The sequence below is a fragment of the Pollachius pollachius genome (assembly GCF_949987615.1).
Source record: "Pollachius pollachius genome assembly, chromosome: 14".
Lineage (NCBI taxonomy): Eukaryota > Metazoa > Chordata > Actinopteri > Gadiformes > Gadidae > Pollachius > Pollachius pollachius.
In genome coordinates, this window is record NC_136947.1 from 7650509 (window position 1) to 7677485 (window position 26977).

At 46.4% G+C, this 26977-nt stretch overlaps 1 protein-coding gene across 1 annotated transcript in view; it reads left to right on the forward strand.

The window, feature by feature from the left end:
* Positions 1-26667, forward strand: part of tnr (tenascin R (restrictin, janusin)) — a gene marked incomplete at its 3' end in the record, with an annotated part of 64221 nt that extends 37554 nt beyond the window's left edge. The window contains exons 19-27 of the mRNA XM_079750490.1: positions 3673-3792; positions 5326-5469; positions 10937-11067; positions 15281-15413; positions 17369-17520; positions 18025-18121; positions 23875-24036; positions 24921-25084; positions 26548-26667. Coding sequence (XP_079606616.1) covers positions 3673-3792; positions 5326-5469; positions 10937-11067; positions 15281-15413; positions 17369-17520; positions 18025-18121; positions 23875-24036; positions 24921-25084; positions 26548-26667 — 1223 coding nt within the window. The remainder of the gene's footprint in view (positions 1-3672; positions 3793-5325; positions 5470-10936; positions 11068-15280; positions 15414-17368; positions 17521-18024; positions 18122-23874; positions 24037-24920; positions 25085-26547) is intronic.
* Between the last annotated feature and the right edge of the window lie 310 nt (positions 26668-26977).

The following is a 26977-nucleotide window of genomic DNA, read 5'->3' on the forward strand; positions in this document are numbered from 1 at the left end:
TTGTCATGCGCTTGAGTTCCGGACATTGGCGTGTCAATAGAGGGAATTAACGTGCAACAAGGATTCTGTTCTTAGCAGCGATTTTGAAAAAAACAGACCCAATATGTAACAGATATAAAATGGAAGTAACACTTTTACTGGCTCCGTGCTGATTTCCAGTGTTTACCGACCCTGTTAAGTTGTGAGGTCGAACGTGACACACCAGAACAAAACAAAAGGTTATTATAATCTACTGGAGAGCAGACAATCGCCGTTTTTTTTGCAAGTTTCCAGCATTTAGAAAAACAGCAAACATGCTCTAAATGTGGTCTTACAAAACATACAATACAATACAATTATAATAAAAAAAACTTGCTAATGTAGTGCGAAGAGATTGCAGTAAAAAACACAAGCATGGTAAGTCTCAAAACACATGGTAATGCAGTGCAACTTTCAAACGTCCAAAGATTTCATTTTAAGAGGACGGCATTTGGAAAGCTCATCGAAAGCGTCCGCTGGCTTACCCACCACAAGTATAAGTACACGTCGTAGACGCACTCAAGGGCCTTGACGGATGCTGAAAGAGATGCCGTGCTTGCTGTGTGTCGCGGCAGATGGAACAATTTGCTTCTTCAACCAACAATTCCTCGCCATTTGATAATGGAAAGAGTAGATTGCTGTGACGCCCCTTTTCTTCACAGCCATTCAACTCTGAAGCACACCCTCAACATCGCACAGAAACACACACACACACACACACACACACACACACACACACACACACACGCATGAGTGCGCCAACAAAAACACAAACAGTACACACATAGCTGTGCACTAAGGTTAACAAAGCAAACACATTTCCAATGTAAATAGCATTTCCATGTAGAAGAGCGGCTTATTAGGCCTTTTCTAAACTCCCACACAATAAAAGTCATTTTCTCTGAACACATATCCAGCATATATATATTCATGCTTTATATGAAGTCTTTGCTCCCGTTTTTTAGAGTGTCTTTGTATGCACATGTTATTGAGACAGAACAAATGGGAGAGAGGGACAAAGAGAGAAATAGAATTGAGGAAGGTTGAGCATGGAGAACGTTGGCTTGCATGCCAATATCAATGTCTCCCTCTTGCTCTCTCTTCCTCTCTCTCTCTGTCTCCCTCCATCTCTACCCCTTCTTACAGATACACTATTTTCGTCTTGTGATCTTTCTTGCCTGCCATGCCTTCTTATTAAGCCACTTTCTATGGCAGACTCATTGCGTTAACAATGAAGCATAGCCAATGGCGCTGTTAACAGCTAAATAATACGTTGCTCTATCGTCAGGCTCATTAGAAAGGGGGAAAATAATAGTTTCTGGCAACGCATAATGCTCTAGTCAGGGACATGCAAATGTTGCATGCAAAATATAGTTTTGCTCTTTTTAGAGTGTAGGCACAATTAGTTTGCACATTGCTTCAGTGTGGAGGTCGTTGGATTTTGTTATGAAAGCCCTTCAGAAGAGATCGAAATCTGAAGAAAGACAGGAGAACGCATTGAGGCACATACAACCATTTCCAACCAAACTTTTATTTTGTTCATGGGAATGAGACCGTGGGTTCGCTGGCCGTGTTTAGAGGCACGTTGAAAGAGCTAACAACAGTGCTCATTAAAAACAGATCTGGATCATGTGAGATTCAGAAAGGGTGAATGAAACATTGTGTCCTGGTTTTTGTCATGTTGATGGTGTGTAATTGGCATTATTGAAAGGCCATCGCATGGCCACAAATAGGACACCAATAGAAAAGTAGGGAGTGATGACGACAGAGAGAGTAAGGAAGACCAAGAGAGACAGCAAGGGAGAAAAAATAGGAACAGATTTTTTCAATGGACTACAGACGTCGGGGTTAGAGGTCACATTGCCGGGAAGTCAAAGCAAGACAGGAAGAAGAAAAAGGTAATAAAAGAAAGGGACAGAAGAGAACTGTGTTGGAGGTGGCGAGTGAACAAAGTGCAGGCAAGACAAACCCAAACCAACAATCAAAGAAAAAACAGGAGACAGGAAGAGGGAAGAAGAAGTCGTGCAGTAGCAGGAATCTCTCTGTTGACAGACAGAAGAAGAGCTTGGTACGTTGACTTCCTCTGCTTCACCACAGTCTGGTGGCAAAGCAAAGCCTCCATTTTGGTAACACAAGAACAGCTATTATACACACACGTCATATTCTGGAGGATGCATGGACGCACACACACACACACACACACACACACACACACACAGACGCACCACACACACACACATACACACACACCTTACACTATCCACAAACTTTATATTGAGGAAGATGCACGCATACACTGTACACACATTGCACACACTCACACAACACACAATTTCAACTCTTATACACACATGTCATATTCAGGAAGATGCATACACACACGGCCTATACCCGCTGCACGCACGCACGCACGCACGCACGCACGCACGCACGCACGCACGCACGCGCGCACACACACACACACACACACACTTTATCAAATACTTTTTTGCACACAAACACACGCACACACACAACCATACACACACAGACTATACAGAGATACAAAGAGATCCAATGATCGATCCAATGCTGTTGTTGTTTTAACCTGCCAAGCATGTAGGTAGTTAAACAGGGAAATATTGACTTTAATGAGTGGGCTGGGAAGGACAGACCCTGGAAAAAAACACAGAATGTGTCCAATAAAATACATGAAGTACAGAGCAGCAGGTTCTGTTGTTTGCTGGTTGGAATAATTGGCAGGAAATAATAAGAGGTGCACTTACTAATTGCCATGGGGACCGCCTGTTGAAATGTTCAACGCATTTCTCTCCTGAGCATGAATGTTGCACTTGTTTTCGATGAAAAAATCTTTCGAACCATTAACTGTACACTGTTATACTTGAACATATTGCTGTTCCCACCTAAAACACTCAGATGGAAAACATTCTGACTACACTTCCTTAAAGGGATATACATACACACATTCTACATTCAGACATCATCTTCAAATAATCAACACATCGAGGAATCGACTTCCTATCAGTGCTTTTCTCTGTGGTCCTCAACTCAATTTCTCACACAAAAACATTGACTCACATGTGATATGTATGCATAACACGATAACATTATCATACTCCTCGGAAATAACGAATACCCTTGCTTGTTTTTTGTTTTGAAATCTTTTTACTGGCTCTTCTATGCTATCTTTGATGCAAATTAAATTAGCTCGGCCAGCCTCCACATAATTCAATTCAAAGATGCACCAGGAGAAGTAATTATTCTAATAATAACTTATTTGTAATATAACTAATTATTCAAATGAAATTTGTTCTACCTGCACACTACACTGATAAGATTGACCTAACTAACCAATCTGTGCTAATTAAAGATCAGTTTCTGCGTCTGATGAGGGGGGGGGGGGGGGGGGGGGGGGGGTAGGGGGGGTTTATGGTAATATTAATCACCTCGCCCTTCAGCTCATGTGTGGGAATCCTTGTCCTTTTCTTCTTCTTCTTCTTCTTCTTCTTCTTCTTCTTCTTCTTCTTCTTCTTCTTCTCCTCCTCCTCTTCATCTGTTCTCCTGGCTATCAGTAAGCACACGTCTTCTGACGACTCACTCCAGCCTCTGCCTCCTCAGACCGTGGTGATTGATCTGTTCCCTCTCCTCTCCTAGCGATGGACATGCCCGCCGAGCTGACAGCCCTAAACATCACGCCGCAAGGAGCCCTCCTGCGGTGGAATCCGCCCATGTCCGACGTCGACAACTACGTCCTCACCCTCACCCACAACCAAGGTAAACACTCTCCCCCCGATGTCCTCTCCGAGCCTCCGAGTCCACGGCTGGTTAGTCGCTCTTCGGTTCGAAACTAAACCATCCGTGGAAGCGGAGAGTGTGTAGCCCAAAAAAATCCATTGAATGCACAAATGTGTTTGAGGGTAAAATATATCAGTACAGTTGAAGCAGAGTACCGAATGGATGAGCGGCTTGCAGCCAAAGCCAGGCCAGGCCGTGATAAATTACCAACAGGTCCTAGCCTGCATTAGCTACTGGGCCAAAATATGAGGGTACAAAAAAAAAAATCCCTTAAGTGTCAGATACATTTTGTGTTGTGTCGTAGAAGCACCTGGAGCGGCCTGTTGTTTGACAGCATGAAAGTATTTATCGATCCAGCCACACGGTCAAAGCCATTTCGGGTTTTCAAACACCCTTCGACGATGCTAGTCTGTTGATGGATGGATGAAGATGGATGTCAGGTCGACCTAGTTGGAGGAAGAAGTACCTGTGCTAGATACCGTTTCCCACACATGAATCAAACATGCTTCTAGAGCGCTGAATTTGTTATATGATTTATATGTTTACTAAAGTGTCCATGGCCAACATTCACCCCCTTGATATCATCCTCATAAAAAAACAAAAACATCATTGATTTCATTCCCCCTCCACAAAAGTAAGCTGTACCCGGAATGACCCGGAAATGTTGCATTTGGCCGTGACTCGTCTCGGGGTAGTGTATTCATTCAGATCAACTCAGTCAATGTGTCTATTTACAGACCCTCACCCTCAAGGCGACGTTGCCAAGTGTATGCAGATCTCAAGTCAATATCCCCATCCCTCCGAGTCGCACAGCCAAGTGTTGGCCAGCTGGCTTCTGACCAGGCCATGTCATTATCATAGAGTTTATCTTCTCTCCGTGCAACGCTTCCTTATCCATTTGCTTCGTGTTTTAGTGGGGAAGTCTATTTTAGAAGAAGAGGACCAGAGGGTAGAATTGTGCGAGTGGGCATTGGGGGGTGGGTCTGTGCGTGCGTGTTGGGAGACGGGGGGGGTCACACAGAGAGGAAATGAATAAATACATCATTATATTTATTGATATTCCCAACCTTGTGTTTCTGGTTCCTATGACTACTCTGCTCTCCCTTCAATGGTGCCTTTGAAACTAGGTTGTGCAGCTCTGTCACACGTTTCCTTCAAGTTCCAAACTCCAACGCATGCTTTGATGCATCCTTGAAGCGCTTTGTAAATGGCTTTGGATGAAAGCGTAGCCTGCTGAATGACTCAATGTATGACATGTATGGGGCGCCCCGGTGTCTCACCGGGTAGAGCGTGTATCTTTAAGGCTCAGTCCTGATCGCAGCGACCCGGGTTCGATTCCTGCCCGTGGTCCTTAGCGGCATGCCTTCCCCTCTATCTCCCAGACCTTCCTGTCTAGCTCACTATATAATATAGCAAGAAAATGCTAAAATATATCTTACAATAAGAAAATGTGTCATGTCCATGTGGAAAGAGAGAGAGAGCCATCCGTTCTGTCTGTGTGTCCGTCCCCAGTGGCCACAGACACCTTCCTGGTGGAGAGCAACAGGCAGGACCACCAGCTGTCCAGCCTGAGGCCCAGCACCACCTACTCTGTGGCCCTGTACGCCACCAAGGGCCCGCTCACCAGCGGCACCGTCATCACCAACTTCCAGACACGTAAGCCTTGGGATTCTCAGTGTTGTCAAGGAATTATATTATTATATATTATATATATTTTATACGGTTAACATTTCAAGAAATGTTTTTGTTTGTTTTTTTATCTGCAAACTATACAGTTTGTAAACTCGGATGACTGAAACATCGAATGGACAAAGACTCTCTATAGACTATTGAGTCACATCAGAGGAACGGCTGATACAACACTCACATCATACCAGGAGATCTGTTAACCGAACTCCATGCCTTGCGTAAGGACATGGAGGATAATTGTCAGTCTTGAAAGACCGCTGTCCTGCTGGGTCGAACCTGAGTACTCTCCATGTCCTGCATGATGAAAAGCCTTTATCCATAGGGGATATAGGGAAATAACAAGGAAGGTTTGCATGGAGTGCCCATGTTTGTGCCTGTTTGTGTGTGTGTGTGTGTGTGGTTTGATTGTGTTTGAACATTTGTGTGTGTCGGCATGTGCGTGTGTACGTGCTCATGCTCTTGCATGTGTGTGTGTGTGTGCGTGTGAGTGTGTTTTGTTTGTGTTTGAACATTTGTGTGTGTGTGTAGGCGTGTGCGTGTGAACGCGCGTGTGTTCTTTCATGTGTGTTTGTGTATGTGTGCGTGTGCGTTGTTCTACTTTTGCTAAACCGAGGCTGTGTAAACCTTACTATGAGTTCTTAGGAGACGTGTTGGGTAGGCAGAAGCGTTTGTGTGTCTCTCCGGGGAGGAGGATGAGGCGACGTAGTTACCTGCCTTTCTCTTTTGCAGAGCGAACCGAGGCAAAAAAACACCGAACTCCTACGCGAGTGTTCTTAATTGTAGAGTGGGTGGGGGGGGGACTCAAAGCAGACATAAAAACAAAAAAACCCAGGGGCCACCCAATTTTCCTTCTTACTTTCACAATGCCTAATACTGTGCTGACGCGACTTCAAAGGTAAACACACATCCAGCGCCGGCTTGTGTGTAGGACGCTGTGTTGGAAGCAGATGTTGTTGAGATGTTCAGAGGTTGGCCGTTCGCTGACAAGCACAGGCTCACGCTGTTCTTTTTAAACTGGAGAAAAACAGGCGGACAAAGAGCGAAACAAAAACGCTAAATATAACACGCAGTTCCATCCCTCACAAAACAAATGCTCCTTTTTTTTGTGCGTGTGACAGCCGACAAACGAAACAGCGGAAACATACAGAGCTAATAATTAGAAGCCAATCAATCAGAACCCAACATTTCTCTTTCGAATGCTGCGAGGTCTGCTTGCGCTAGCAGAGATTCGTTTATTTGTATTTCTCATCCATCCACTCCTGAGCAGTTTTGACAGCAGTTATCAATACGACTTCAAAAAGAGTGAATCTGATCAGGCGGAACCGCCGAAGTCAACAAACACAAAGTAACCAAAATGCTGACTAACAAACGTCGAGGAGTAGGAAATAGTTCTTTCCCTATCCACCCTCCCAGCCCACAACCTTTTCCCTTTTATCTCACAGAATTCATAATGGAATTGTGCATTCGCTTAGTGCTGACTGCAGCGACCGAGCAAGGCGTTTCCTTGTTGTGTTCGTTGTTTTGTTCTATGTAGCCTACCTCGTATAAACTTAGTAATAACTTTGTGTTTGAAGAAACAGCAACTCCGAGGAATAGTTAAAAACTTTTATTAATGTCTTAATGGGAATTATAGCTTTAGATAATTAGGTAATTTTAGATAATTCAGCAATTTCTAATTATAAATTTGAAGGACATCAAACATCGCTAAATGTATAAATGCCTTCCTCATGTGTTATCATAAGCGCTTACTTTGATTACTTTTTGCATCTGCTTCTCATAATGACATACAAATCAAACAGGAAACTAATCCGTTTGTATAAATATAGCCGATTAGAGCATTATGTCCCATGCTGTAGGTCAATTTGCTCTAATACAAAGTACAAGAATAAACATTTGTTAAAACAGTTAAAATAATTATTCTGTTATTGCTTTTTGGGTTTCATTTCATTCCACATGGGAGAGACAATTCAATGATTGCACAAAGGGAGCTAATCCCTGAGTTTAATAAAGTAAGACTCTTTAGAAAAAGCTCATTTATGAAGACTTTTCACCACCAATTTAATTTGTGCTAAGAGATTAGAGATGATTTGTCTTCCTCAGCTACTTAAGTGGCAGCTCTGAAACAATGCACTAATATGATCCCTATATTGTGGCTTGTATACGCACGCATACACATACACACACACGCTCACACACACACACACACAAACACACATGCGTGTGCGCACACACACACGCACTCACACACAAACACACAGACACATTCTCACATACAAACACACACACGCAAACACACGCACTCATGCTCACACAAACACACACACGAAGACACCTACACACTGTGTCATAAGACGCTGACTTCAAATGAGAATATCCCAGACAATCTCTTTAGTGCTTAATTGAAATCCTCCACTGCTTTCCAACACGCATTTCCCTGCGGATTGTGAATATCACAGTTGGATATGCAAATGAGTGCGAAAGTGAGAGAACTCGATGAGTTGGCTGACTTTCCTGGCCCCGTCGTCATCTTTTACTTCAGCTGACGGTGTTTCGTGATTGTTCCCCGTCTGACAAGATCATTGTCTGAGTCCTCGTAAATCCTCTGTTTCTCCTCCGCCGCCGTCTACCGCCGTGCACCACCGACCCACTGCGTGGCTTTTAATACAGCCGATCAAGACAAAGATAGAAAGTGTCACAGAGAGAAGCGTACTCTTTACAGATCAGTGGCTAATGGTGGCTGTTGATATAATCATATAATGGAAATGCCCTCTGGTGCGGACAGCCCTGTTAAAGGTTCCCTTCACCTCCGCTCCTGTGTAGGATTTCTTAGAAACAGGGATTTTACAGCAAGCCATATTAAATCCCTTATCGCCCGTTCCACGGCAGAGACAGGACGATGGCTCTGGCTCACACAATGCACAGGAGAAGCCAGAAGACGGTTTATGCTGCACCTCCCGGTTATGTGGAGCGATGGTGTCAAATTGCAGCCGTTAAAGAAAGATGAAAGTCATGAGCATAGAGCAGACAAGTGTTGAATCTTACGGCCCCATAGAGACCAGTTTGAAGGCCTTTCTGTCAGTGTTTGTGGTTCCTGGGAGTCATGCTTGTCGTGCTGCTTCTTCTTTTTTTCGGTCTTTTTCTCTTTTCTTCCTTTCGCTATTTCTTTCCTTCTTCCTTAAGTGATCTCTTTCTTATTTTCTCTATTCCTGGTTCTCTCCATCCCTCTTTCCCCTCGACGTTCCTCCCCTCATTCCCATCGTGGGCTGTCGTTGAGGTGTGTGTCGTACACATCAGCCACTGTATTCATCGTATTGAAAACATGGACTGGGACACTCCGAAAGAAAGAAACCGAGACTAGCCAACGAAAGGTCCGACCCTAATGACAATCATTAGCCTCTACTCATTGAGGTGTGATGAAAAAAAAACTGACAAAAGAAAACACAACTTTAACATATCCTGATATACATCTGGCGCTCCGTCTGTCAGCGCTGTGGCCACCGCTCGCCACGACGTCTTCAGAAGAGATTAGATCAACCAAAGCCAATCATCTCGCTGTAGATCACCGCCGCGTGTGTGTGTGTTTGTGTGTGTGTGTGTGTGTGTGTGAGTGTGTGTGCGTGTTGATCTCCATGCACAGCTTTAATTGCCTGTGAATAACGTGGTGGTTATCAAGGAAGAAGAGGGGAGAGAGAGAGAGAGAGACAGAGAGTGGAGTGAGAGAGAGTCTGTACGGTGCTCAGTGGTTCAACTAGGCTGGCCTCTCTTTCTCTCTCTCTCTCTCTCTCTCTCTGTCTTGTTCCTACTTGTATCACCTTGATTGCACCCTTTCCAAGATCTTCCTGTGTCTGCTGTGGGTTATCAGGGTTTCATCCTGTTAATTGATACACTGGCATTGATCTAACACACACTGCGCACACTCGCATACGCACACACACACACACACACACACACACACACACACACACACACACACACACACACACACACACACACACACACACACACATATACATTGAGACACCATCTGTCCTTTACTCTGCATGCCCCTAAGTCCTCAGACAGAGCAAGACAACATTTCATCTGGGTAAAAAAAAGATCCTCATTAATATGAGAGCGGAAACAAACACTAAAAGCCTGAAGCAATTATAAGCAGCCAGCGCACATCTCCACTATGGCCGCCTGTGTCCTCATGCACAACTTGCAGAGGACTCCAGCACTGCCTCCCTGTTATTCTTCCTCATCACGTGACACACTGGCCCCCCCGGGGAACTCGAAACACAGCTGACTGTTACCGGTGATGTAACCGTGGGAAACCGTAACCGTGGGATACTGACAGGCCCCCTCCAAGAATATGTTTTTTAGGGTTATTTTGCAGCAGAGATTAAGCTATAGTAGTCCCCCCCCCCCCATAGTGGCTTCAACGGTCCTGACGTAAGCTAGGGAAATGGCAGCGTGTTATTAAAACGCGATTAAAAGTATCGTGCCGATACTCACGGTGTGGTGCCGTACGACCTGCGCTGATAAAATGAAATGCATATTATTACCATGCCATATTAAGTCAATACTATTTTGACACATTTTCGAATATCCCAACCAATAAATGTGCGTCCAATACGCCATGTGATCGGGAAAGTTGTCACCGGTCGTTCCCATGGTAAGGCTGAGAAGCTAAGCCCTTGGCTGCTACCTCCACCGCTGCTTGTTGCTAGCGTGTATAACTGTTGTAGCTTTGTAGACAGGTGCCAGTCCTATTCAGAGTAGAAATAGTATCCCATTACACAGTCCAGGATGAACGTCGGTCTGGCTAGTTTATATAATTATTAATTCTTCTTATTATTATGCCAACTGTTCATCACAGCTACAGCCTTAAAGGGCTTCCAAGGCCGCCTCATCCAACACTCTAAACCCAAAGCCCTCTTAAATTCAGGGAATATTCCGAGGGCAGAAACCTTGAGGCGAGCCACAGCAGACGATAAGAGCAGACACAAGGCGATTGCACAAAAGCCAGCTGGAATAAGGGTCAAGGGTCAAGACAGCTTCACGAATTTGGGGTTTTCATCCGTGGCCTGTTTATCTCATGTTCAAATCCGTGATCACACTCTTAAACGCCAGGCAGTGGTTCTAAGTCGAGGACTACGGTTATTCCACTGGGTGAATGCAGAGCTGGATTTTACTTGCTGAACACACACAAACGCACACTCATTTACATTTACATTACATTTAGGGCCTTTAGCAAACTGCTTTTAACCAAAGCGACTCACCATAAGTATGTTTGTCAGAAGAAAGAGAGGCAACAATCACTCACGCACACACATACACAAACGTAAGTACTTCCTCTGTCGATATTCCCTCGAGGGAATTGCAATTGTGATTATGCATTGTGGTGTGTGTTGTGATGTGTGTTTGTGTTTGTGTATTTGCGTATGACCGGCAGCCATGGACGCCCCCCTGAATCTGAGCGCCACTGAGGTCAACCACCGCAGTGCCCTCATCTCCTGGCAGCCGCCCATCGCCGACATAGACAACTACATGCTCACGTACAAGTCAGCCGACGGAAGCCGCAAGGTACGCACACACGCACACACACACACACGCACACACACACACACACACACACACACACACACACACACACACACACACACACACACACACACACACACACACACACAAACGTACACACACGCTCACAAGCTCACGCACGCAGGCACGTACACACAGACACACACACGCAGGCACGCACAGACGTACACGTGCACACACACACACACCTGCACACTCACACACACACCCATGCACACACACGCACAAACACACACACACACACACACACACGACATGCAGCCAAATGCCCTCCACGCATTCACATAAAACTATAATAATAATGACTCAACACATTTTTTTGTCTACTGCTGGAGGTATAACAAACAAACATGTTTTGATTACATCACCATGAACACCGTGTAGACACCTATTTTAGATGCATGAAAACACAAACACACACACACACACACACACACATACACGCATACACAAAGATAGAAAGGCACGCATGAACATTGCCGCACAGGTACCAGGTACACCCCATCGCACGCACACACAGGAGGGTCCACACTCGAGATAACATAAGCAGTATTTTGTATGCACGGTAATGTTCTCATCTGCAGCAAACAAGTCTGCATATCCAATCATATTTCTACTCTACTGTGGTATATATTGTTGCACGCTGCATTTGCTGGGAGATTCGGGATGGGGGGGGGGGGGGGGGGGGGTTGGTGTGTGTGTGTGTGAGGGGGGTTGTACACAGTCCTTGAAACCTATAGCCGGCAATATCTTAACTTACCTTATTTTGATTAGTCGGTTAGAGTGTTTCAATTTAAGAGATTAAAAGGGAATATATTAATGACAACATGACAACTTTACGAGTGCTACTAACAAGGTGACTCGCATGTGGCCCCCTGCTGTGTGTGTGTGTGTGTGTGTGTGTGTGTGTGTGTGTGTGCTAACTCCCGTGCACTCCAACTCCAACAAACAAGCGCGCACACACACACACACACACACACACACACACACACACAAGCTTACAAACACACTCATTCACACACCCGGAGGCTTGCAAACAAACATAATCGTACTGATACTCACACATATTCGCACACATTAAAAGACTCACACCTGAGACTGAGGTTTATTCGCTGTTATAAGGCGGCATTATTTATTTTGATTAAACTTTTTGATGTGGCAGAGCGTTGGTAATCGAGCAGATTATACAGTGAACTCAAAACGTTTTTCCCATGATGCTTTGGGAGAAGAGCTCAGTCTGTGTAGCAGTGAGATACCTTTGTCTTGCACTTGCTTCCTCTCCAGGTGTCCGTCCCTGTTGTTGCCTCTCTACCGCTCATTACCTATCACTAGACCTCTCATAAACACATGTACCCACACACACATACACACACATACAACCACAGACACAAATACACGGACACCATGTGCCCACACACACACACACACGCACACGCACACGCACACTCACCTTCTCACATGCATGTGAGTGTCTTTAATGTGCTAGACATGTCACTAGCATGTTGTATGGCTTAGGGTTTGGCCAGTGGGGGTCAGCCTTGCCCAGAGTCGTTGTGAAAGTGAATTATCTTATGGCTCCATTGCCGGTTCTTCACCCTTCATTTCAATTCCTTATTGCTTTGAGCAAACTTATATTTATATGTGTCTATTTCAAGTACTTGGTTGTACTTGAAGAATTATGTAATTCAGGAATATTGTTTTAGTATATTAGTATATAAGTGACAGTAGAGAGTGCACTGCAGCCTGTGTTTGAACAGATTGTTTATACTGAAACTAATACTCAAACCCCAAAGAAAACTGTTGCTATTTGCCATTGAGTATTAGTTCAAGTCCAAACAGTACTAGTTGGTAATAATGGTCAATGTTTTTATTGTTTAAAATCCCCCTCTGCTTATCCCCATTGTTACGAATCACTCTAACTGTTCAAATGAATGAATCCACCATTAATAAGGAAACCGCCAGAACAATACAATTTTCTCTCTGACTCACATTTGGTTTAATTTCCTTATTAACCATCCTTCCTCCTCACATAATTAGCCCAAGTCACTTAAACACGTCTCATTAGACCCTACGGCAGTTGAACCTGTTGTACCTATTAGGAAGGGAACCAACATGAATCATTTAAAAGGATTATCTCAGAGAATTACCTCAGCCGCTGATCAACATTTAGCCAGGGTGTTAAATGTGTGTGACCATTAGCAACGCGAGCACCCATTAGCAAAGCATTGAGTGGAATGATAAACTCCATGGGAGCAGTTTCACTTATATGCGGACACTGTTGTGTGTGTGTGTGTGTGTGCGTGTGTGTGTGTGTGTGTGTCTGTGCGTGTGTGTGTGTGAACATAAATATACATGTAATTAGCGCTGCATGCTGTCTGTATGCAAACGCAGGCTTGTTAAACTCACCGCAGGAAAGATGATTGTGACCCTCTATATTGCCGGCGGGGAAAAGTGTCCTATTCACAGGCGGCCAGAAAGCGTTTACATGTTGCTGCGCATGCATAATGCACGCGGACATATTGCCTCAACGTGGCCCAGTTTCCCTTAGAATTAGGATAAATGTTTAATTTAGCATTTTTTATTATTTATATCATGTATCATAGTCGGTTTATAAATATATATGAGGACAAACACGGACAACACACACACATAGTCACTAACACAGTCCCAGTGCACAATATAGAGACTGTTCCTGTCGCTACATTCTGCTTTGAATTGAGTAAGCATATTTTTGCATGTTTGTGGGGAAATCCGGATGGTGTACATCTGAGGGAGAGGGAGAGATGATGGGGGGAAATAGTCAGGAAAGCAATCTGCTGCCTGCCATGGATCCACTGAATGAGAGACTCTTTTTTTGTGCCCAGGGAAACAAGAAAGCATTTGACCCAGCAGATTTTCTTTGGCCCTTTAATCTATGCAAAAAAAAAATGCATGATTCGCAAACTCCAGTGAACCGTTTTACACCGTCTCCTCCCGTATTCACCTGCTCACGGTCTCTCCTCCTCCAAATCATTATCTTGCTCTCCTTCACTCTCTCTCTCCCCCCCTCTCTCTCTCTCTCTCTCTCGCTCTCTCTCTGTCTTTCTCTTTCTCTCTTGCTCTTTGTACGTCTCGCTCTCTCGCTTTCTCCCTCTTTTGCTCTCTCTTTCTCCGTCTCGCTCTCTTGCTCTTTCACTCTCTCTCTCTCTTCCCCATTCCCCCCCCACACACACACAGCTGCAAAACAGGCCACATTGCATGCACAGACACACACACACAACACCTGGAAAAAATGTATCACCTAAATGAAAGGAAAAGTTTCAGGGTTTCACCTTTAGTGTAGGAGCGCTGAACCCCCCCCCCCCTCCCTCCAGCTCCTTTCCTATCCCCCTCTCACCCATAATTCCTCTCCAGCAAACACACTTCACATTTTGAATGCATAAATATATAATTTCTCTCACTTTTGTTTGACCCTGTTTGTTTTTTCCAATAAGTAAACAACAAATAATCAGAATCGCCCGAGGGCAAGACTGGGCTTTTTACAGTATTTACCGTTCAGAAGTATTAAGAGTACCTTGCTTGGGACTGTTTATTCATGTCATTATTGTCAATGTGGAGAAGGGGCTGATTTCTCCTCAGCAGCAGCAGCTTAAGGTTCTCAATGTCCCGAGGTCATGAACGAATCACGCGCCGTGAATGTTTTCGCTGTGACTCATGGGTGTTTTAACGCAGTGTACATTTGATTTTGGAACCCCACTGAATAAAAAACAGTTGGAGAGAAAACATTTTTGTGGATGTTCCAACTTTTCTCGACGCCTCTGGTTATTTAGGATAAGTTTGACTTATTGTTGCGTGTGGTTTTTGGGTATGTGTTTGGGTGCTTGTGTGTGTGCGTGTGTGTGTGTGTGTGTGTGTGTGTGTGTGCGTGCACGTGTCTGTGACTGTGTGTGTGTGTGTGCCCCTATGTGTGTGTGTGTGTGTGCATGTGCACTTGTGTGCACGTGCGTGTGCCTGTGTGTGTGTGTTTGTGCGTGCACGTGTCTGTGACTGTGTGTGTGTGTGTGTGCATGTGCACTTGTGTGCACGTGCGTGTGCCTGTGTGTGTGTGTTTGTGCGTGCACGTGTCTGTGACTGTGTGTGTGTATGTGTGCCTGTGTGTGTGTGCACGTGCACTTGTGTGCGTGTGCCTGTGTGCATGTGTTTGTGTGTGTGCTAGGAGCTGATCCTTGATGCCGAGGACACGTGGATCCGACTTGAAGGACTGGCAGAGACCACAGAGTACACCATCAGGCTGCAGGCTGCCAGGGGTCTGGACACCAGCGCTATAGTCTCCACTACCTTCACCACAGGTACAAACACACACACACACACACACATGGGCACGCACACACACACACATACACAGACACGCACACAACTACACCCATACACTTGCACACGCACACACACACACACACACACACACGCATGCACACACATACACACACACACTTATACGTGCACACGCACACACACACACACATACACAGACACGCACACAACTACACGCATACACTTGCGCACGAGCACACACACACACACACACACGCACACACATACACACACACACTTATATGTACACACACACACACAGACACACACACACACACACACACACACATACACAAACACAAATTCATACAAACACGCGGACAGACACACACACATACCCATGCACACAAACATGTGCACAAAGACATACACACAAACAAACACACACACACACACACACTTGCACACACATTCAAACACACACACACACACACACACACACACAAACACACACACTCGCACACACACACCACATTTTGCTTGGTTTACAGAGTAAGATTACGTTAGGTGGAGAAAATATGTGGCTCACGATTGTGGTTTGAAGGAGATTTTAAATGTAATTTCTTTCTTCTTCTGTATTTGCTTTAACCTTACTTCCTGTCCTCCCCTTCCCTGATCGCAACTCATCTCCTCTCCTCTGACTTTACCTTCTGCTCTTATCTCCCCTGACCTATTCTCACCCCTCCCCTCTCCTCACCTCCTCTCACCCCTCCCCCCTCCTCACCTCCTCTCACCCCTCACCTCCTCACCTCCTCTGTTCACTTCCCCTCACCCTTCCTCTCATCATGTCTTCCCCCCTCACCTTACCTTTCCTCACTTCACCCTTTCTCTCCTCACCCTTTTCCTCCCCCTTGCTCGTCTAATCACATCACACCTCTAACCTCACCCCTTCCCCGCCTCCTCGTCCCTCCTCTCCCGTCGCCTCCCCTCCCCTTTGACTCCCCTCACCCTCTCCTCACCAAACCTCCCTCCTCTCCTCACCCTTCCCTCACCTCATCTCCCGTCACGTACTTTCTCCTCACCCCATCTTGTCTCCCCTAACCTCCCTCACCTAACCTAACCTCCTCTGCCCTCATCATCGCCCCTCACCTCCCCTCTCCTTCCCTTTCCTCCCCTCTCCTCACCTAACCTCCCCCCTCCCCCTCTCCTCACCCTTCCCCCTCCCCCTCTCCTCACCTAACCTCCCCCCTCCTCTCCTCACCCTTCCCTCCCCCCTCCCCCTCTCCTCACCCCTCCCCCTCTCCTCACCTAACCTCCCCCCTCCCCCTCTCCTTCCCTCCCCTCTCCCCTCTCCTCACCTAACCTCCCCCCTCCCCCTTCCCTCCCCTCTCCCCCTCTCCTCACCCCTCTCCCCTCTCCTCACCTAACCTCCCCCCTCCCCCTCTCCTCCCCTCTTCCCTCCCCTCTCCCCTCCCCTCACCTAACCTCCCCCCTCCCCCTCTCCTCCCCCTTCCCTCCCCTCTCCCCTCCCCTCACCTAACCTCCCCTCTCCCCCTCTCCTCACCTAACCTCCCCCCTCCCCCTCTCCTTCCTTTCCCTCACCTAACCTCCCCTCTCCCCCTCTCCTCACCTAACCTCCCCCCTCCCCCTCTCCTCACCCTCCCCTCACCTAACCTCCCCCCTCCCCCTCTCCTTCCCTTCCCTCACCCTCCCCTCACCTAACCTCCCCCCTCCCCCTCTCCTCACCCTTCCCTCCCCTCTCCCCTCCCCTCACCTAACCTCCCCCTCTCCTCACCCTTCCTTCCCCTCTCCCCATCTCCTCACCCTTCCCTCCCCTCTCCCCTCCCCTCACCTAACCTCCCCCCTCCCCCTCTCCTCACCCTCCCCTCACCTAACCTCCCCCCTCCCCCTCTCCTTCCCTTCCCTCACCCTCTCCTCACCTAACCTCCCCCCTCCCCCTCTCCTCCCCCTTCCCTCCCCTCCCCCCTCTCAGGGAGTCGTCTGTTTGCCACACCCCAGAACTGTGCCCAGCACCTGTTGAACGGGGAGACCCTGAGCGGGGTCTACACCATCTACATCAACCGGGACCCCAGCCAGGGGGTGCAGGTGTACTGCGACATGACCACCGACGAGGGCGGCTGGATTGTGAGTCAAGCCCCTGCCTGCGTTTAGGGGCGTGGTAGTGTCGTGGTGGGGAATGGGGACTCCAGCATGAAGGGCTCTGGGTCCAAACATCTAGGCTTCCTTGAGCAAGATAGTGTACACACCTACCTGCTCATTAAGCATCTGAACAAAGAGCTTATTAACAGTAGTATGTGAGAGAGAGGGAGAGAGGGAGGGAGAGTGAGGAAGAGCAGGGAGAGAGGGAGAGAGAGAGAGAGAGAGGGAGGGGAAGAGAGAGAGAGAGAGAGAGAGTAAAGGAGAGCAAGATAATTATTCAGAAAAGGATAGACTGTGAGCGGGTGAATAAGGGAGGAGATGGTGGATAATGGTTCGCTGGAGTTTGCGAATCATGCAGAGCGAGAGAGAGAGAGGTGCTGCCTACATTAAACAATCAATGACTACGAAGGGCACATGTCACCAAAACAAATGCTCGACTCTGACACCAGACACGCAACCTTGTGACCTTTGACCTCCTGACCCTTCCAGGTGTTTCAGCGACGCCAGAACGGCCTGACAGACTTCTCCAGGAAGTGGAGCGACTACAGGGTGGGCTTTGGGAACCTGGAGGACGAATTCTGGCTGGGTAAGATTCACACACACACACACACACACACACACACACACACACACACACACACACACACACACACACACACACACACACACACACTAACACACACATAGACTGAATCACACACACACGCACACTAACACACACATACACTCAATATCGCACACACACACACACACACACACACACACACATGGTAAGCACGGTTTTAAACGGATTTACCCGAGAGAGAGAGGGAGCGGTGGCTGACCCCAGGCGTGAGGGTCTCGGAGTTTATCTCCGGGGTGGACGTCAGGAGGCTCAGCTTAGTTGCATACTCTCTCCTCTTCCTTGAGGACAGGATTCTCAGTGTCACACTGAATATTTTCTTGTGCCACTCCACTCCGTTGGATTAACAGACTTCAGTCTGGTGGGGCAGTAGATACTTGGGCAGTAGATAATGGGGCAGTAGATACTGCCCCAACGGGCCATCCTTCTAGGCTTCCTTGAGCGAGATGGCTTCGAACTACCTGCTCATTAAGGGTTTGAATGAAGAGCTTATTAACAGTAGTGTGTGTGAGAGAGAGAGGGAGAGAGAGAAAGAGAGAGAGAGAGAGAGCAGTAGACACCGCCCCACTGTTAGGATGGAAGCGTAAGCGTGAGAGCAAGCGTCTGATCTGTCAATCAAGCCAAACAGCCCGTTTGGGTTGTGATGGATGAGATGAGACCGATGATCAGGCAGGATATGATGGGGCCGGGGGGGCGGTTCTCCCTGTGAATGTTTGTAATTTATTGATGTCTTTTTGATTTATTCATATTTCTAACACACACAAACAAACAAGCCAACACATCATTAAGGCATTGCCGACAACCAACCGATAATACGACAAAGAAAAAGAAATCCCCAAAATCAAAAAATGTAATCGATATGCAAATCAAACTTATTTGCTCAGCTTTATCCTGCCCTGTAATGAGCTCCACAGAGTCTAAAGGCATACATGACACCATATGGTGCGCCTTATATATCCCAGGTGGTAAGATGATTGCCTTTGCGACTGCGCTTAAGATCAAAAGGGGAAAGGGAAAAAAGTAATTGCAGCACCATCAAAGGGAATGGCAGTCCAATTAAAAAATAAAGTTGCAAAAATAAAGCATAGCTTATCTTGTTTACGGCGCGCAAGAGTGCTGACACACGACACTCTCTCAATTCAATTAATTATCTTATCACGTTTAATTCCTCCCTCGTTCTCATCTCTGTACTCGACTCTAAGTCGTTTTAAGGACACATTGTGTGTGTGTGTGTCTGTGTGTTAGTGTGTGTGTGTGTGTGAGTGATATTGCACTGTGTCGCTCTAGTATATGAAGAGAGAGGTATAAATGGCTTCCTCCCAGGGTAGTGGGAACTTGTTCTATCGCCATAGGAGAGTACATTTGTGAGTCAGCCCTGTCTTCCCACCCAGTATAAAACCGTACAGGTTCCTGTTGACTTCCTAAGAGTGGTCCTGGGTCTGTGAAGATCTATTGCTACGAGTGTGTTGTTGTTTTGCTGTTTTTTTATTGCTCATTTAATCGTTCAGCCCTTGACTCCCTTACACACACACTGCCACACACACCCACAAACACTACTTCAGATAGCTCATCTCTGTCTGAAGCGACGTGTGTAATTGTTTTTATCAAGATGCGCCGCGTTTGAGATAAAACTACTTCTGTGACTTTTCCGTGAACTGGTGCTTAATAATATTTCTTTCGGCACATTCTCATTACCAAAAGTTAATCATATTCATTATAAAACCCGATGCACAGATGAGCATGGACTCTTCAAAGACTTGCGTATGATGTTATTGTTTTGGCCGTGGTTGATTAAAAGACGGTATTTAATTAACATTTCATTGCGTTAATCCCGACCTGCAGGGCCGAGCTGTTGTTTTCTTTTTCCACTTTAAGTTGATGAAGGGATCAAAGAAAATGTTGTCCTTATCATTAACCAATATCAGAAGAAGCCCGACACACTCTCATCCTTTTTAAGGAAACAAATCACATTACTCATAGCAATACAGTGGAGTCATTTACTGTGGTGCGGATACAACTTGAGATAAGCATAACTGGGAACGCTCTACAATAAGTCTACATTAATGAACCATTAATTAACATTTGTAAGCGCAGTAATAAGCAATAACAAAAAATGATTAATTAATTAACAGTTAACTTTTGGTGTAGTAATAATTGACTAACCTCTATGCTAAGGCTACACAATAATGCCTACAACTGCATAACGTATCATTAATAAATGGTTAATGAATGTACCCCGATTGTAAAGTGTTACCAGAAAGCTTTAGAGCTGCTCCTCTCGTCTGGAGAGCAGGGGTAGACCAAAGTGCGGCAGGTTGTGTTGGTTTTGTGTTTTAGCCTCATACACAAGGCTACCGCTCTTTCCTCTTTGTCATCATTGCGCCGAGCCAAGCATAGCATAGCATACACTAGGCAAGTGTTTACAAGTCTAGCGGTTGGAAATACCGAAACAACGGTAGATACTCAGACACAGGCAAGGCAGGTACAAACTCCTGCTCTGTCGACGAAGTTAGACACCGCAATTTATTTTCCGAAGACCCTGACGTAGCAATGTACTTGGACGTCAGACCTGTGCCGGGCTGACACAAAACAATGTTGCCTAAGACCTTGAGCTGTTATTTCATTATAAACACCTCCGCCAACCCCTTCCCCTTGCCCTGCCTCTGTCTCTACATTATGATGTAGGTCTCTCCAGGAGAATGCACGCGCCACTGGGCAGAGCACACAGTACATTTCAGCACTGACCTGCTTTACGCCGCATCAGCTGAATCAGCGATAATCTGTTGCTACATCCTCTCTTTCCACCACCTCCTCCACCCCCCACCCACTTCATCGCTTATCCTTTTATGTACTGTACTCCCGTCCTTCTCTCCGACCATGGGACTCTGTGCATAATGTCACCTCGGGCCGTGGTTCACCAAGCCTGTGTTCGCTACACCACACCACAGTGCCCTATGCTGTTCCCAACCCCCGGCCCGACCCCCTTCCAACATGACCCACCTCTCCCTGCATTAGAGCAGGCAGAGGGACAATGAGGCCTAGCTCTGCCTCTGTGTTTATAAGCAGGGCACATCGTCTCTGTTTATCTAGTGTAGAAGGGGTCCGTGTTGTTGCAGTGGGCGGTGACAGCGTTGGGACATTTTGAGTCGGTTATTTCCCTGCGGAGGCTGGCTGGATGTTTGATATGAAAACAACTTGTAAAAATGAGTTAAAGATTAGAATATAGATCGATAAACACCTTTTACAATAAGGATTCCCGCTATCATCCACGTATAACACGTGCATCTGTGTATATACTTTTAAACACATTTAAACGATATTATGATACAGTTTCATCACCTTCCATTGTGACAGAAGTGTTGTTTCGGTAGATTTGAATGACGGTGCACTCATTTCCTCAAGAGCTGGTCCAGGGGCCACTTACAGTATATGGGCCCTTTTGAGGCGATTGCCCTTTGACCCAACAAGGGGGTCCGACACTAGGGTCGCAACAAAAAGAGCCGCAGGGTGCGAGGGTCGTCACAACGTCAGGGAGAGATCAAGTGATGACTTGCAGCCTGCGCCCCCATAAGCCCTCAGACTGCAATTACACACTCGCCTTCGTGACAGCATACAATAACAATCTACGCAACAGTGCGGCAACCTTAAACCCCGTCGTTAAAATAATCCACTCCCGATGAAAAGTGGGGGAATTTAACTGTCTGCCGCGCTAAAGGATATGCAAATTAGGGCTTTCATTATTATCTGTTAGCGTTTTTGGAAATTGACGTTTTTTATTGTCACCCACGGGCAATCAATTCAGGCCATTTACCAATCATAACCCCGCTCCACGCAGAACACAGTGTTCATTTGATGAGGTAATCATTTAGAGGGGCCAATGCGCGTTGTGCAATATGGGGTCATTATGCCCCTTTATCGGCTGCCCTTAATGCTTTAATTCCCCCCGTGTTTAGCCGTGAGCCACGGGGAAAATGCTTGTAATTAAATGTTAAGCCACTGTATCATTGCTGTGCTACGATTGCGGCATATCCCACTTAGTTGTGTTCCTTATTTCTAAAATGCTGTGATTAGCGTTCTCAACACGGTGCGCTGAGGGGTACAGAATTACTACCTGGTGATACAATGGGTGTTATCATGCCACTGGTCTTGCTAGCCACCAGATGGCCATATATATATATATGGTGATATGATGGTGTTAGCATGCTGTTAGTCTTGCTAAGCCACCCGGTTGTCATATATATATATATATATATATATACGAAGAAAATAAAAAAATAAAATAAAGAGTGTCATGTAGTTAAGAGCTTTTTGTACGCGTTTCTTCGTCTTCTTCGTATATATATACTTCATATATATATATATATATATATATATATATATACTTCATATATATATATATATATATATATATATATATATATATATATATATATATGGTGATATAATGGTGTTAGCACAAAGGTAGTCTAGCTAACAACCCGGTGGCCAATGCCATAGTTTCTGTTCATTTTCTCTGCCACTTCACTGGGCTATGGTCACTTTCATTTTCATCTCGTCCAGCCAAAGTCGTTACTCCACATCCCGTCCCATCCTCTCCCTGACCTAACTTTACCGTTTGCTTCATAAGCATCCACTGGCTTTCCCACTAGTCTCTACACAACTGCAGAGCCGTGTATTCACATAGACTCCACATCAGCATGTGAGGCTCCTGCTTGAATTCCGACCCAGGAAACATCTCTCTCCAATTGGATTACTGGTGTTCGTAAACTGATAATGAAGTCGCTGGCTGCTGTCTTTCAGAGCTGTTTGCGTGCGGCAGACCTTATCGGCGACAGACTGTCTGTCAGACTTCAAATGCACTGAGTATCTGCTCGCTAGGAGATAGCGCGCGCACAACTGAAGACCTCCACGCAAAGGTTGACAGACGCCATCCACGAGGATGGGATAAGGGGGACTGGAGCCCACCAACCTTGATCGTCCCATTCTCCTATGCATATGATTAGTATCCTTTAGAGAAGCCATCTGGCAAAGATGTGCCGTGTTTATTGAAAGTATAATTAAAAAAAGGGAAAGATAATCACTAGGGCCATAGAGGCTTAAGTATCGCCACCGCGAGATACATTAGCCAGGTAATAGCATATCAGGCCTTAAGTAATAGCTTTAGCTATTCGTTTAGCCTGCCGCAGAAATTTGATTTGATACCCGAATGCTCTTCAGTACCCCCCAGGACCCTCCTGCCCTCCCTCCCTCCCTAACTCCCCTCGAACGGCATATTTTCTGCTCAGAAAATATTAGCATGCTCTACGCAAGTTGAGCAATATGTTTCCCTACAGGTTCCGGACAACATCAGTCAGTAAACGTTGAATACAAATGCGAGACTCGAGACTCCCCCCTCCCCCATGACAAATTGGCTTCAGTAGGCGCCCGGTTCTTTTCCTGTAGCCTATGGATTTATGTATGGATAATGAATACAAAACCAGGTCACATTCGCCAAAGAAAATGACAAAAATAAATAGTCTGCACACCCACCCTGATGGATTATCTCAAATGTCATCAGAAAATCCACATAAGTCGACGCTGGGAGATGCAAACATGGCGAGTTGGTGGGCTGTTCAATTTCACATGATTGAAACACGTTCTTTCTTTCGCCCCCCTTTCTTTTGCCTCCCTCCCTCCCTTCCTTCCTCCCTTCCTTCCCTTGATTCTTCCCTCCTCAGGACTAGACAACATCCAGAAGATGGCCGCCCAGGGTCGCTATGAGCTGAGGATCGACATGAAGGACGGGCAGGAGTCGGTCTACGCCAACTACGACAAGTTCTCCCTTGGAGACGCCAAGAACCTCTACAAGCTCAGGATAGGAGAGTACAACGGCACCGCTGGTAGGTCGCTGCGGCCGGCGGGGACGGGACATACTCTTCGGTAGACTGCCTGCAATTGGCTCCTTGGAATGTCATCTTAATAGCTCTTTCACATCCAAACAAGGAAAGGACGGCAGTCATGATTTTCCTTTGCGACTGACGTTGAAGGCTTATTTTCATCTCAAACTCACGGGGCTGGCGAATGTACGTAGTGAATGAATATAAAATTAACTTGGTGAATGAATTCGATGCTTCCTTTGGATAATTCTTGTTTAATGTTTACTTCCATCCAGTTCTTTTCAATAATCTTCCCGCCATTCGATTATCTTGTCATGTGCTCCAGGCGCCCTCACGCTTTCATCCCCCCCCCCCAGCTCCACTCAGCGCTGAAAACCAATGAATCGTCTTTCTGTCAGCGGAACCATGGCCCAGAATTACCTGTCATCCCTTCATGTTGACAATTATCATATTGTCCCTCCAACACTGTGTGTGTGTGTGTGCGCATGTGCGAGTCTTAGTGTGAGTGTCAGTGTGTGTCTGTGCGTGTGTGAGTGTGAGTTTGTGCGTGTAAGTGTGTGTGTGTGCTCGCCCGCGCGTGTGTGCGCTCGTGCTTGTGTGTGTGTGTGTGTGCATGTGTGTGTGTGTGTATGCGTGTGTTTGTGTGTGTGTGTATAAGTGAGTGAGTGTGCGTGAGTGTAGTGTTTGGGTTTTTTTGTGCGTGTGTAAGTGTGTTCATTAGTGTGTGTATACCTGTGTGAGTTTGTGCAGCAGTGTGTGTGTGCGTATTGGACTCCCTGCCTTCTTTTTCTATATCTATTTTACTCACTCTGTCCCTCACCCTCTGTTGGAGATACAAATCTGACCTGACCCAGGTGTGACTGACAGTCCCCTGTATCCAATCGCAGGCGATTCCCTGATCTACCACCAAGGCCGCCCCTTCTCCACCAAGGACCGGGACAATGACATCGCCGTCACCAACTGCGCGCTCTCGTACAAAGGCGCCTGGTGGTACAAGAACTGCCACCGGGCCAACCTCAACGGGAAGTACGGAGAGTCCAGGCACAGTCAGGTCAGTTCAATTCATATATTTTATCAGCCAGAGAGAGGCAGGCGGGAAGATCCAGGCAGACAGACAGCCAGGCAGCCTAATGTCTCGTGTCTGCCTCCCCGCCATTTTGACAGATGCCAACTTAACAAGGTGTCAGTCAGGTGACAATAGGCTGGCCCAGAAGGAGGGGGGGGGGTGGGGGGGGGGAGGGAGGGGGGGAAGGGGGGAGGATGGCGGAGAAAGCGGAGGGGGAGAGGGGAAAGGATGGGGAGGGGAGAGTAGGGGAGAAGGGAGGGGGAGGAAGGGGGAAGGCGAGGGTTGGCTGTTAATGAGTTGCGTTCCGTGGACGTTAAGCAAATTGAACCAAATCATGTCAACAGGTTTTTTTCTAAGTCAACCTTGGGAGAAAAAGTTGTTTTTGTAGAAAGATTATATCCCATGTCATGCAACATCTATCAAGGATCGATTTTTTTTATTCTGACCGAATATGGATGAGCCACAGAAAGGAGTGAGTGACTTTCAAACCTGAATACATAAGGACACGAGGACTTTGTGTGAATAAATTGTTTATCAAGATCTGTTAAAAAAGTGTAAGATGAAATACGAAGCCAATGCGATCTTTGTAAAATAACTCCTACACGAGTCATCCAATGACTCGTATTCTCCTTATTCTTAATCTTCTCATAATAACATTACGCATCTACTCCACCTAATTAGCCGCTATTGAACATTCATAATTAATATTCTTGTTGTTTATTGCTCAACGAACGCGGAGAGGGCGTGTGGCCAGGCAGTGAGCTCTGACGATAGGGCTCTGAACTCAAAGCTTTCTGGGCCCTACTCCTCAAACAGAATAAGATGAAGTCCTCTCCCCGGCTGTTCACCCCAGCTCCCTCTGTGATGTTCTGCATGTATGTGAAATAAAAGGGAGAGAGAGTGTGTGTGTTGTGTGTGTGTGTGTGTGGTGCTTTGATTACAGTGTGGTACAAAGACCATGTTATATCACACAGACACCATTCCCCCCGCTCTCTCTCTCTCTCTCTCTCTCTGTCTCTCTCTCTCTCTCTCTCTCTCTCTCTCTCTCTCTCTCTCTCTCTCTCTGTCGTTTGATGACATGAAACAAAACAGTCCGGACCACCCCAAAGAAGAGTAACGTAGAGTTGTGCGTAGCAAAGAGCCACACAGTAGCCCCACAGCAGTGGTAAAGTTTTTAGGGTTAACATGAAATGCGGCGTCCCTTGATCTCGGCGGGTCCTGGCGTGTTTTAAGTGCTTTTTGTTTTACTCTCATGATGTTCAGTCCATCAAAAACAGAAAACATGAGATAGGGAACATATGAACAGGAATCTCTTTTTTTCAGGGCCATCTTTTCAACAAATATAGGACTAGAATCTAGGAAATGTGGTGGTTGGTAGGGGACCGTTTTGCATGGAGCTTTGAGCGCCACACATCCTCAACCCCGATCTCCCATGTCTCCCACTACAGGGCATCAACTGGTTCAACTGGAAGGGCCATGAGTTCTCCATCCCCTTCGTGGAGATGAAGATGAGGCCGTATAACTACCGGAGCATCAGTGGGAAGAGGAGGAGGTCCGCCCCCTTATAAACACCCCCCCCCCCACACCCCCAACTTTTCTCCCTCTCTCTCTCTCTCTCTCTCTCTCTCGCTCCCCCCCTCCCTCTCGCCCTCTCTCACTCTCTCTAAGACAGACCTGAATAAACAGAGTTTGTTCGAATGTCTGTAGCTCTCTCTCTCTCTCTCTCTCTCTCTCTCTCTCTCTCTCTCTCTCTCTCTCTCTCTCTCTCTCTCTCTCTCTCTCTCTCTCTCTCTCTCTCTCCCTGTTCATCTCTCTCTCTCTAAGACCGACCTGGATAGACAGAGTTTGTTTGAATGTCTGTAGCACCGATTCGACGGT